Source organism: Nycticebus coucang, chromosome 3 (assembly GCF_027406575.1).
Source record: "Nycticebus coucang isolate mNycCou1 chromosome 3, mNycCou1.pri, whole genome shotgun sequence".
NCBI classification, from domain to species: domain Eukaryota; kingdom Metazoa; phylum Chordata; class Mammalia; order Primates; family Lorisidae; genus Nycticebus; species Nycticebus coucang.
Window position 1 is genome coordinate 30,857,849 of NC_069782.1, and position 13,151 is coordinate 30,870,999.

Genomic DNA, 13,151 nt, shown 5'->3' on the forward strand with positions numbered 1-13,151 from the left:
GACAGCACTATTCTTAACTGTATCTTATAGTTTAAAAATTAAAGAGCAGAGAGGTTAAATTGTGCAAATACAAGGGCACACAGCACAGTGGTGAGGTGGTGAGGGTCAGGGGAGTAGAGGCACAGATGGTAGCCAAAGTAAAATCTAGTGTTTTTTACACTAAATTTTGTATCAAGCTATCCTGTATTCAAGGCTAAATTCCGCCCTTCCTTTATTTCTTAGCTAAGGAAGAGCTCTGTCTAAAATGGCAAAGTACAAAGCCAGACAGTCCATGTCAGCCCCTGACCTGACTTTGAAGAGTCAGTCTAGGAATAAACCAGTCTAGTAATAAACCAGGTTAGTGAAGATAATCACTTGCTTCCAAACCTCTTGGAAAATAAAAGGGTGTCAGAGGAGACCTTTCTAAGTTCTGGCATTCTTCACATCCTTAACATGCAGGTACAATTTAGACCACTTGTATATGATGTCCACGAGAATGAGAAACTAGCCCTGCAATGAACTTTGACGGCATTCAGAGCACAGCTACCCTGTCAGCTGGTGGGTTGTCAGTAGAAATCATGGTTTAAGTGGTTTTAACAGCAGATGTGGCATGTGCTCTGAATTGGAATATTTCAAATATCTATGTGACAGCCAAGGTTTCAGGGAATCCTACCCCTAACATTCCAAGCCAGGATGAGTTTAAGTAATCTCTGTGCAAGTGCTGTTTCTAGACATAAAATTATTCCATTTTATCTTAGATTGCAAGAGACTTGGATGATGGTGATAAAGCCATGTGACTTAAGGGCACATGACTTTCTTGTGCCTTAATTTTTCCATTTAAAAGTAGGTGTGACAATAAATGTATTTTAACATGTGATTAAAGATCCAAATTTTTAAAAATTTCAAATTAATAGGAAGGTACAAACAATTAGGTTACAATGTTTGCATTTGCTAGGTAAAGTTCCTGTTGGAGTTGTGTCCCACCCTAGAAGTTGTGCCATACACCCCTACATCGTGTCCCTCAGGTGGGGGAGCACCAGTCCTATTCCTCTCCCCTCCACCAATGATCCAGATTTTAAATAACACGATGTTTGGTTAAGTGCTTGGGATTTTATGAGGTTCTTATGAAAATAAAAAAATACGTAATTTGTTCCTGAACAAATATAAATAAAGTGTAAAAAGCATTGTAACTTGGTCACAGCATTTAAAATACTCTGGAAAGACAGGTTACCCTAAAATTTTAATAATTAATTTTCTATACATTAAGAGTTTTCTTTTCCTTAAGATGAAGTATAGCTATGAACATTGGATTAGCTATGAGAAGACCTGAGTATTAGTTTCTGCGTTTCTTCTTACCATCTCTGTGAACTTGGGAAGTTTATTGGGTTTTGCTTTCTGCAAAATACATCAAAAAATAATAAAAGCCAATATTTATAGGGAGTAATTTTAGCCTGAAACGGAGAAAGTGAGATTCAGAGAGGTTACATAAGTTGCGTAAGTTCAGACCGCTTAAACTCTTACAGGGAATAACCAAGATGTGAAACTAAGACGGTCTGCTTTTCTAAAAGTAAAATGATACCAGGGTAATATGTCTTTGTTTTCTCCTCCATATACCTTTCTGCGCCTTCTTCTACCTTTTCTTTAAGACTCCCTATATATGCTTTCTTTATGTCTCTGTCTCTGATAAAAATTATTGCCGCTAATTTTCATATACACTGTAACAGGGCTGGGTTTTGATATCGTAGTCACGATATGCTCCATAGACAATGATTTGGCTGTCTTTATTAATTTATCAAGTGTCTCCCGAGAATTTACTTTATATCACAAAATATTTTGATTCAAAGACTCCTCTACAAATGTGCACACACATTTACTCCTTGGGAGTAAGACAGCCACAGAAATAAATATCATATGAAGATGTTCTTGTACATCCTCAAAAAGAGAGAAATGCCTTGCAAGAAGAGTTAGGCAGAAGAAATTAATTAATTCCGGGTAAAGGAAATGTTGTTCTTGTCTTTTTCTAAACTGTCAGAATGACTATGTAATAGGTACATGGTCATCAAATGTCAACCACAGAGTGAGATGGGTAAGGTATAAACCTGGAAAGCAGAACGCGGGATATAAAGCAAACTGCAGCGTGTTGTCATATGTAGAGAAAATGTGAAATTATGGCTAAGTATACCTCTATTTACAAAATATTCATTAAAAAATTTTACAAACTATTTCTCTACACGATGACCACCTCTTTCTACACACACACGAAGTCTTCTCTCCCACTCATGGCAAACACGTTCCAAGATATGTGTTGTTAAGCCATTTTTCTTGTGTATGGAGACTTTTGGAATGCCCCCTATCATACCGTACCCCTCCCCTTCAAGAACACCACCTAAGATTTCCACTCAAGAATGTAATGCTTTCAAGTTTTATCAAGGCAAAAGAATACGTACTGTAGAGGGAGATACTTAACTGGTTAGAGGATACAAGTAGGAGGTGGAGGATGGGAAGGGGATCCTCTCATCTTTCACAGATGTGGATTTCAAGTTTCCACCTGGTAACAGCCTAGGGGCCAGAGCACAAAGATGCAAGTCAGAACAGAGAGACTCACACGAAGACAAGGAACAACATCCTGCAAGGGAATTAAAAGACTCTGAAAACCTTCCCAGTGGCTAAACAAACATTTTTCCTTGTACTTCTATTTGCTTTTTTTCTATTTAATGACATCTGGAAAGTGCCATAGAACCTATTACCTTTTCAAAGTTCTGGATCTCATAAAAGTAGAGTCTGTGAAAATCAAGTTATGTACAGACTAAACTATATGGGACCAACTTCTGATATCTATGCGTTTGTTAAAAAAAACAACTGCTGGACAACAAGAAATATTTTAAACTATTAAGTAATGAAAATGATAAATGACATTTTTTTTTCATATAAAACCGTGGCTTTCTTCCAGGATACTTCAGAAATATGTTCGAAACCTATGAGAAAAACTCCATGGCACAGTATTTGAATTTGCACAAAGATTCCTAGGCAAGAGTCTGAATGAGCATTTAAACATAAGGCTACTCACTTATTTTTGTAGACCACATTTAAAACAACTACAAGATTAATTTCAATGTTTCTGGAGATACATATCCAGAAAGCAAGAAAAATTGCCGTTTTGGAAGTATAATAAATGTTACTTATAAACCAAGGCTGCAAAGGGTGAAGAGTGGAATGGGGTGGGGGGTGGGGAAACAAACCCTTTAGTTACAATATTTTAGAGAAATGAATCGGCAATAAGACAAATTTCGAGTCAAATTGCTACACTGTACTACATAAGCAGTTTAGAATCTTAAGCAGATGAAAAAGGAATAAAGCAAATGGGGAGAGGAAAAAAAAAAAAAAAAAAAAACAGGCCGATAAAGTTTCTGGCTCCAATACAAGAGACATATCATTACCATATGATCTAATGTGGGTGTCAGCCGGACTGTGTTCATTGAGGGAAACCTTACTTTTTAACCGTGCTATGGAGTAGAAGCAGGAGGTTTTCAACCTAGTGACAGTCACAGAGCAGCACCTACCCCCTCCTCCTTTCCACACCTGCAAACTCTTTTGCCTGGGCTGAATATTTAGTGTAATTACATCTCAGCTTTGAGGGCTCCTGTGGCAAATCCCTGGATTAAAAGGTATGGTTTTCAATAATTGTCCTGAACTCTGCTACAGACTAATAAAAACTTTGGTCAAATTGAGAGCAAAAGGAATGATTTGGCGAGCAAAAGAAAAGAAAAAAAAAATCATGCTAAACTTTGAGTAACCTTTATGCAACATTTATTTTAAAGAAGTCTTTCTTGAAAACAGAAGTTCAGTGTTTTGTAAAATGATTGCATTGCTTTCTTTCTCTTCTGTTCTTGCAAAGAGGATTATTAAAAAAGAACAACTGTAACTTAACACGGTGGCTATGTATTGATGTTTTTGTATTTTTATTAATGAAATGTTTATCTCTTTGGGAAGTGTTAACAGAAAAGTATTTAAAGCTAGCATACTGTGTGTAGCTGTGCTATGCACTTCAGGATTTGTTCCCCTCCTGAATTCTTGACTATTTTAAGAACTTTTAAAACCCCAGAGAAGTGAACTTTGGTGATTAGTTCTACAGATCTAATGTGTATTTTTATAAATCCTGAAATGAATGGGAAATATCTCCAGAGAGGTGGAAATGAACTTTCATAATATTTATGCTGTTTAAGACCTGGGATAGTCTTACAACTGTGTAATTCCTTAAATGTAAAGAAGTGTCTCTGTCACTTCAATACAAATGAAATTTTATTATACGATACATTCACTATAAAATGAGGGTGTGGGTTAATTTTCTAGTTTTAAAACAGAGTAACACAATGACCACTGGTTAAGTGGATGCCCAGGGATATAAATTCCTGTGGCTTCTATTTTTTTTTCCCTCTTGCTGTTTTTTTTTTTTTAAATCAAAAAGGAGCCAGATATCTTCTATAGTAGCCCTTGTTTATAGACAAATGCCACTTTTATTGTTGACTTTTTAATTTCTACTATTATTGAAGTTTTTAATTCATCTAGTGCTACGGGATTTTAATTTTGCTTTGGATTTATAACTTTACTTATCTCCTGAGGGTTAAATTTTGACTTTAAAAGTCAAACCAAAGGCTTAAGTGATATTTTATACAAATGTTGATCGGAATGGTTTAATTCACTTAATGGGCTAAAATACTTTCAGGGGCTAGAAAGTATTATTTTTGAAAAAAAAAAACAAACTATAAACTATGACAAATGGTTTAATGAGGTAGTGATATTACACTAGCAATTAATATCCTGGAAAGTGTTACATGTTTTGAGACTACTTACAAGAGTTTCAGTAAAATTTTAAAAGTGCATCATCTGAATAACAGTCCCTTTGGTTTCTACATGGGCAACTGCTTCTTGCTGTTCATATTTCTGATTTAGTAAGGAAGAAAGGGAACGATTTAAAAATGATCAGTATCAATGCCTCATACACAGTATTAACTGTTTTAAAATTCTGGGTCTTTAAGATGCTAGAGCTTTAAGATTCTGGGTCTTTAAATATCATGACACCAATTTAAAAGAAGTTATTTCACAGAGACATTTACATACACTTTTTTTGATGTGCTAATATTCTTTCTTAGGGCATTCTGGGTTAAAATGCGCGCACACACACACACACACACAAACAAGTGAAAAGTAACTAAAGCTATAAGCTGCCTGTCTATATTCTGTTCCAATCAAAAAAAGAATAATATGTGGAGAATTTGCACCATTTTAAGAGGGCACAAATACAAAGGATGATACTATTCCTCTGAGCTAATGCTCAACATTTCTTTTTCAGGGTTGTTAGTGAAATAACCAGGCATTTTCTGCTCTGGAGAAAAGATTACAGAGAGACATCTGCATTAACTCCCTTTGCTATTTATTAAATCTGCAATTAGTTTGTTTCATTTTTCTTCTAAAATTGTAAGACATTAAATATGCAAGGTTAGCAAGCTTGTGGTAAACCGTAAACATTGAATTTTAATGTGAAACAGATAGAAAACCACTCCCTTAGCTGCAATCCAAGTGAACAGGCTGCCAAAACAATAGTTTCCTCTTAAAGGGAAAGTCAGCAACGAGGTGGGAGGGGGCTCCTGGACAAAACTTGATGTTGAACTTAAAGTGGCAGTGTCAATCATAATCTTCAAGGTACTTTTTAAAAATAAAAGCCACAAGCCTGCATTGTATGTGTGCTACCTTAGAGAAACTTCCGTGGTAAATATGAACTAAGAACAAAAGTGTAAGAAATTGCAAGAACATTTGTTTACTCTCCAGTGAATCTAGGCAGAAACGTCCAGAAAATACATTAGTTTTAGAGTTAAGGAATACAAAATTTCTTTTTATTATTATTTTTTTTGATTATGCTACAATTAGATAATGACTCCTAACAACCCTTGAATGCTGTTTATGAATGTACAGCTTTACTACTTGCAAGGTAGAGGAAACAAAACTGATTATAATATCTGCAATATGTTTTGGGAATACTTAGAATAATTTCAAAGGAATTTGAAAGTTTTTCACATTAAAAGTATTATTACTATTTTTCTGTACAATCAAGTATGATTGTTATTCAGAAAGTTCATTTAACACCATAGATGATTGTCTGTAAGTGCTTATTGAATGAATGGATAAAATTGTATAGATTTGTCAAAAAACTGTTCTTTGTGTTTGTTTTTTACCAAATGCCATGTTGGTAAAACCAGATAACATATAAATCAAATAAAAAGCTATTAGAGATTTCCATTTATTTTTCTTAGCTTATTGAAAATAATCAGTTTGAGGAATGAGACAATAGATTTATTTCTTAAAGTGAACCTTACTTATGATACCAAGTTAGGGTTTTCCATTCGATAACTTTCTTATACCAGAAATTTGAAAAAAATAAAAGATAATTTTTGAATTCTTAAAAATCAGACAGATTGGTTGCATGAAACAAACTGAAGAAACTGCATTGTTAATAAAATGATGGTCCATTGAGTCATTATCGTGCAAAATATTGTGCAAGGCTCGGGTACAGAACAAGGAATAATAAGACACGCCCTGGAGGAGCACATCGTCTTGTGGGGGGATAGACCAGGCACGCAAAACAAATTGCAATATTATGTGATAAGTTCTTTAAAAGAGGTAAGAGCAACGAGGTTTGGGAGCAGAGAAGAGGAAGGAAGCTGCAAGTGGCCTGGATGAGCCAGGGGACACAGAAGGCAAGCCCAGCATCTCATTTCTTCTTCAGAGCTCTCCTACAAGGTCGGTCACCTAAATGGCAAGTAGCTCTGAGGGCTGAGGCAGGGGAGGGGAAATGGGACAACTGGGGCTAGAAATATCACTACCACCAAATTAAGAGTGCTCTTATGTACAGCACAGAGAACGTGAACATTATTGGCAAGCCATGGAAAGTCAACAGGTGGTGTACAGTAGAAATGAGTAAGATAAAATTTAACTTTTAGAAGAATGACTCAGGCAGCAGTGTGGAAAAGAGCCTGGAATAGAGGAAGTATTCAAGGAAAAGATGAGTTAGAAGCCCTGACTATGGTTCAGGGAGTGGTAAGAGAGGTCTGGACCAAGATAAATGCAGTAGCACAGAGAGACGGTATTAGCTTCCGGAAATGTTTCCGAAGCAGGAGTTGGAGATTTCTCATCAATAGACAAACTTTTATTTGACGGTGGTCCGGCATGTGTTAAGTGAGCATTCAGAAGTCCAACATGATTTATAATCATGACAATTTTGCAACTGGTTTGAATATATAATCTATCATCTTAATTCAGACACAAAACTTAAGCAGATGTAAACAATATTCTAAATTATCTTGGTAAGTAAATAACTGTGCAGATGATGCTGGAATTTACCTTATCATCTTTCAAATACATTTTTAATGCTCTGCTTCCTAATAGTAACTGAAATGTTCTTTTTGTCTCTTTTCTCTGTGCTCACTCTAATGCCCACTGTGGGGCATTAAAGAAGTAATAACACACCCACTAGGCAATGGTACTTTTGCTAAGCTCTTTGTTTGTTTCCTAGGTACCCCGGTTGTGAAAATACATGAGATAAATCATGAAGGCCACTATCATCTTCCTCCTACTTGCACAAGTTTCTTGGGCCGGACCCTTTCAACAGAGAGGCTTATTTGACTTTATGCTAGAAGATGAGGCTTCTGGGATAGGTCCAGTAGATCCCACTTCTGATTTTGAGGAGCCCCTGGGACCAGTATGTCCCTTCCGCTGCCAATGCCATCTCCGAGTTGTCCAGTGTTCTGATTTGGGTGAGTGGGATGCAGGTTTTCTTCACCTACCTTGTTTGTTTAATTTATAGGAATGGCGTCTTTGAGAGTTTACCATTTTATTTTCAGTTTTAATCTCTGCAATTCCAAATGTGAGAGACAGTGCCACCTAATGGGCAGCCAAGGGAGCAGAAAAGGATAGAGAAGTAGCTTGGAAATCAGAAGACTTTCTTTCCTCCTCTCCTCTCCTCTCCTCTCTTCCCCTCCCCTCCCCTCGTCCCCTCCCCTCTCCTCTCTTCTCCTCTCCTCTGTTCTTTTCCCCTCCCCTCCCCTTCCCTCCCCTCTCCTCTCCTCTCCTCTCTCTCATGCTTGCTTGCTTTCCTCTCTCTCTCTCTTCCTTCTCTCTCTTTCTTCCTCTCTTCTCTCTATCTCATCAGGCCTTCAACATTTTGAAATCTTGGACAAATCATTTACATAAATATTTCTAAGCTTTATAGCCCTCTTTCTACAAAATAATTTTTTTAATTATGTCTTTTTTATGTTCTATGATTCGATTTTATAAAATCTTAGACAATAACCTGGACAATCTCTTTACTCTTGACTTAGTCCAGATAACAGATTTTAACATGACTAAATTGTAAAGTATGCAGCTATCCAAAGCAAAGCAAGTAAAATTTGACAGCAACAACTTATCTTTTGAGTACCAAAATACTCCCTTAATCTCTGGATGTTCGTTTTGCTTTTTTCCCTTTGGCATTTTGTAAATCCAGCTGTTTATATTCTTTAGAAAGTTTCAAAGGAAATACTTATAACTAAGGAAATATTTATAACTTATATGGTTTAAGTATTCAGTATAATCTTGCAGCATATATCTCTAGTCTAACACTCCAAAGATGGTTTGCTTTATCATCTTTAAGAAAAGAGGGCCTGGAAATTCCAAGAGCAACATACTTAGAAGATAAATCTCCAGAAAGTTTGAGGCCCCAGAGGATAGGCCAAAGGGTAATTAACTTAGTTTACACAACAGCTGATTCACATTCCTCTTTTCTCTTTAGTATATTTTCTTATTGAAAAGAAAAAAAAATCCTTAGAGGATGAATATGCCACGGTGTATCTTCTTATGGAAGAAATTCCATTGCATAGTCAGGCATGTCTTTCAGAAGCCCTGTATTTACTCAGAACATGCTTTCTAGCAGTGTTTTGTAGGGGAAAAAATGTCACTAACTTCTGCAAATGGAATTAACTACATTCAGTACTCCAGAAAACCATAAAAATATTCATTATTAACAACTGAAAGCAAACTTCTTCAATGCTGAAATGTATTGTGTAGCCATTTAAAACCTCAATAAAAAGTATATATAAAGACATTTGAGAGACTGTAAGTCAGTTCCAATAGCTTAATTTATTCACTTGTTCAGCAAATATACTGAGATCCCATTATGGGTCAGTTCCATTCTAGGCCTTTGGGAGAAAGGGCTAGGCAAGGCCCTGTCCTTATGGGTCTTACATTCCAGTTGTGGTGACTATTCTTTTTTGAACTATGTATTTGCTATAGGGGAGATTGGGTTGCCATCAAATTCTTAGAAACTTTCATAAGCATCTAAAGATGGCCTTCTTTATTGTCTCAGTAGGAAAATAATGGGATTGAAAAAAATTAGAGCAAAGACATCATCATTTGATGGACATACTGGGGTAAACTTTTCTGAAGTTATTAAAATGGCCAAGTTCCCAAGAAATGTGATGAGAATTAAATTTCACTTCTCCTCTGAGAATGCAGTTGAAATGATATATTATTACTTTGGCTATATAAATTATCAAAAATGAAACGTTGGTATTTTTAAGAAGGAAGGAGTTGGCTAGTCGTTACTGGAATTTTGCTTTTTCATAAATAGAGTTTCCATTTGCTTCTATGAAAAAATAGTTCATAAAGTTTGATCCAGATGAGAGCACTGGGCTAGTTTTATAATTCCCTTTCATGTAAAAGGTGCAAAACTATTGCTCACAACTAAAAAAAAAAAAAATGTAGTCATAGGAAACATTGAGATTATGAGCTTGGTATTATGTGCTGTATTATGATGCAGTTATGTTTTTATTTATTTTATTTTTTTGTTTTTAGGTGAGATTATTTTCTATATATGCTGTTTTTTTTCTAACAGCCCAAAGTGTATGTCATTTCTTTATTACACCTAGGTTTACTGACTCTTATATATTAGCAAGTAGTTATAGTTAAGACTGTAATAATGATTTCTTTTTAGAAACTACATTTAACCAAGAGAGTAAGTTCCTATGAGCAATGGGCTCAGCCAAGGCACTTTTAATCTTTATTGGTTCACAGATGCATATTTAGATACACTGTGAGCACTTTAATCATTGTTTCTAAGACATAACATGCATTTCTTAAAAGGGAGAGAAATCAACTTTCCTTTAAAGAAAACTGACTCCATTCATCCTTTCAGCTACTGTTTAACTCTTGCTTACTTTATGGTCTTGGCAAACTACTGAAAGCCTTGTCATCTTCATCTCTAGAAATATCAGTCACTGAGATTTCATTGTATGTGTAAGGTACCTGGCTCATAGGAGCAACACCATGCCTGCTTTGATTATATAACGATTATGTTAAGTAAAAGATGAAGAAGAGTAAAAAGGAAGCCAGGAAGGAGAAATGGGCAACTTCAAACCTTCCATACCATAGGATATGTATTTATTATTTGTTTTATGTCCTCTAGTGATCTGAGCATGAAGCTCAAATTGTTATCATAAAGAAAAAACTGCAATGCTCTTGTGATGGCCATTAGTGGTGCTTATCTGTATCCTATAGTGTCTTTAGATCTATCCTTGCCAGAGGTTTTAATGCGCAGACAGGAGCTACAGTGTTGAAGGACAATACTTCTTTGTCATCATACTATCTGAACAACATTTACTGTAAACAAAGGGTTTTAAAATTAAAATGTGCGACTATTTTGTTCATTTTAAAAATAGTTTTAGCCAAGTTAAAAACATCAAAATTTTTAACATTTCTTTCAAAACTAAGAAGTAAGACCTGTGAAATTAAAATGAAGTAATCACTGTGTGGGAAAATTTGAGGACTTCTGGAATATAACAGACTTTTTTAGTCTCTCACTCTAATTTATCAGAGTAGTATTGAAATGGGATTTTCTATGGGGGTCTTGGGAAATGAAACATAAATTCTCCATAATATTGGCCAAATTGTTTTGTTGAATGTATTACAATTGAGCTTGTAATTGAAGCCAGAATTTTATGAGGCCTTATCTTCTTTCTTTATCTATCCTTCTAAGATATTAAACAATTTACTCATAACATTTGTGAAAATAAAAATATTTAATATAAATATAGGATTAGCAAATTCAGAAATCTATGGGCTACTTTGAAATAATAAACCCACATTGTAACTCATTCTTGTCAAATCTTTTTACAATGTCCCAATATTGATGTTTGTTGGACGCTATGTTTTATGTTCTTGGTATCTTGAAGGAAGGCAGTTTTCCTTTCTCTTTGGCTCAGCCACTCATCTTTGGATCAAGTGTCACCAAGTAGCATAATTTGGTAATGACTTTCATCTCACTGCCTAAATGTAAATCAACCCTGATAGGATGAATAAGCATTAAGTATTGTCTTTTAACCATTTATCCAAAATTTAAGTAATAATTATTGATGTATTTATTTGTAATTGTTGAAAATTTCAAAAGAATTGAAATACCTCTTAAAATTATTCCATAGTGGAAAAACTTAGGTCATACAGTTAAGTACCTCTGGATTCAAATTCTGCTTTGCCAGTTAGTAGCTGTACCTTTGCAACTTTCCAAACCTTGTTTACCCACTTGATAAATGTGAATACATCTTATTTGACTGGGTAACAACAGAAAATACAGGCAAAAATGTTTATCATAGTAACTGTTATGTTCCATTTTCCATTTCAGAGCAAACTGGCTAACAACATAAGGCCACCTCTGACATTTCATTTTAGTTTCAAATTGAAATTGAGAGTTTCTATCAAGTATATGGCTTTCCAAGCTGGATAAAAGATAATATCTTCTCTTCCCTTCCCTTTAGAAAGAGTTATACCATTTTGAAGTGTAAAGACACAAGAAACAAAAAATTGTACAATTATCAAGTGATTCAGTGCTCTCCAAAAGAAGATTGCTTTTAAGAAAATTGATTTGATTGAGTCAATGACTATGAAGCATTTGACTATTTTGTAATGATAAACAATTCACAGCCCATATGCTTAGCCTTCTAGAAATGGTGCCAGAAGATGGACCATGTTTAATTTTGCCATGTAAAAATATTACAAATAACCACAGGCTCCTAAGTTGTATCTTATAATGCAAAGAATATTTTAATTTTAAAAAAATCAGGAAAAAGCATAATCTGTTAACTTGCACAAAGATAGTTTCTTCTTTATTAATTGTGATGTTTCAACTAGTGAAAATTGCACCAGTGGTTATCATTTGGACATATTATACCACAGTCTGCTGCTTGGATGGGAAAACTCATTTTCCAGAAGGAGGCCTTATACATGTGGTAAATGAATGTTTAGACTTCTTCTATAAAATCAACCCAGAAAACCAAACCAGCACTTTTTTGTGAATCTAGAAGCTCAGTTGTCTTCCAGTTTATCTCTGGCTCTGTAGCAGAGATGCAAAGAATGGGGCGTCCCTCATTCAGTTTCAGATGCACCAAAACACAGCACAGAAAAGAGACTGTGCACAGAACAGGCCCAATGGGCTACTAAATTGGCTTTAGGTAGGAGTGGAGTATGGCTGACTCTCGGTTCTCAATTTTTGAATAAAACAAGGGCAGCACCTGTAGCTCAAAGGAGTGGGGCACTGGCCCCATATGCCGGAGGTGGGAAGTTCAAACCCAGCCCCGGCCAAGAACTGCAAATAAATAAATAAATAAATAACAACAACAAAGAAAAGAGTAATATGCAGATGTGACCCAAATAATCAAGGCTCCTACCTCGATGGGTTAAAGATAGGCAGGAGGAAGAAAGGAGTCAGAAAAGGCCAAGGGTGGCATCTCTCTGTCTGACCTGACTGAGAACTGACATATCCCTGGTTTCCTTCTCTGCCCCAGGAAAGCATGAGAGGCAGCTGTGTAGGATTAAGGCTTTTTTAAAGACTGCAGCTGTGATTCATTCTCCTTAGAAGGACACCCCTGGCTCCAGGGGAACATGGTGGGAGCATATTAGCTGGAATACGTGTATCAATTCCCTGGGTAAATAGAGGAAAATCATGAGACACTCTAATCTTAAGTTTTCTCCTTCAAAAAAGAGTACCAGACGTCTATACATTTTCTTGAAAAGAAACATAACAAAAGTTAACCAGTTTGCAATCCATCCTTAATAAAAGAAGAAAGCCCTCTAGCAACTATGCTATATTCAAA

The 13,151-nt window shown here is 35.6% G+C and overlaps 1 protein-coding gene across 3 annotated transcripts in view; it reads left to right on the forward strand.

The window, feature by feature from the left end:
* The first annotated feature begins 3,155 nt into the window (after positions 1 to 3,155).
* The window catches only part of DCN (decorin), a 42,433-nt gene continuing 32,437 nt past the window's right edge, over positions 3,156 to 13,151 (forward strand). The window contains exons 1-2 of one of the 3 annotated variants that reach the window (XM_053585096.1): positions 3,156 to 3,644; positions 7,547 to 7,787. In XM_053585096.1, the coding sequence (XP_053441071.1) occupies positions 7,580 to 7,787 (208 nt within the window). In that variant the 5' untranslated portion in view covers positions 3,156 to 3,644; positions 7,547 to 7,579. Of the gene's footprint in view, positions 3,645 to 6,453; positions 6,791 to 7,546; positions 7,788 to 13,151 lie in introns of those variants that run through there. The other 2 variants (XM_053585095.1, XM_053585097.1) reach the window with 2 other exon arrangements.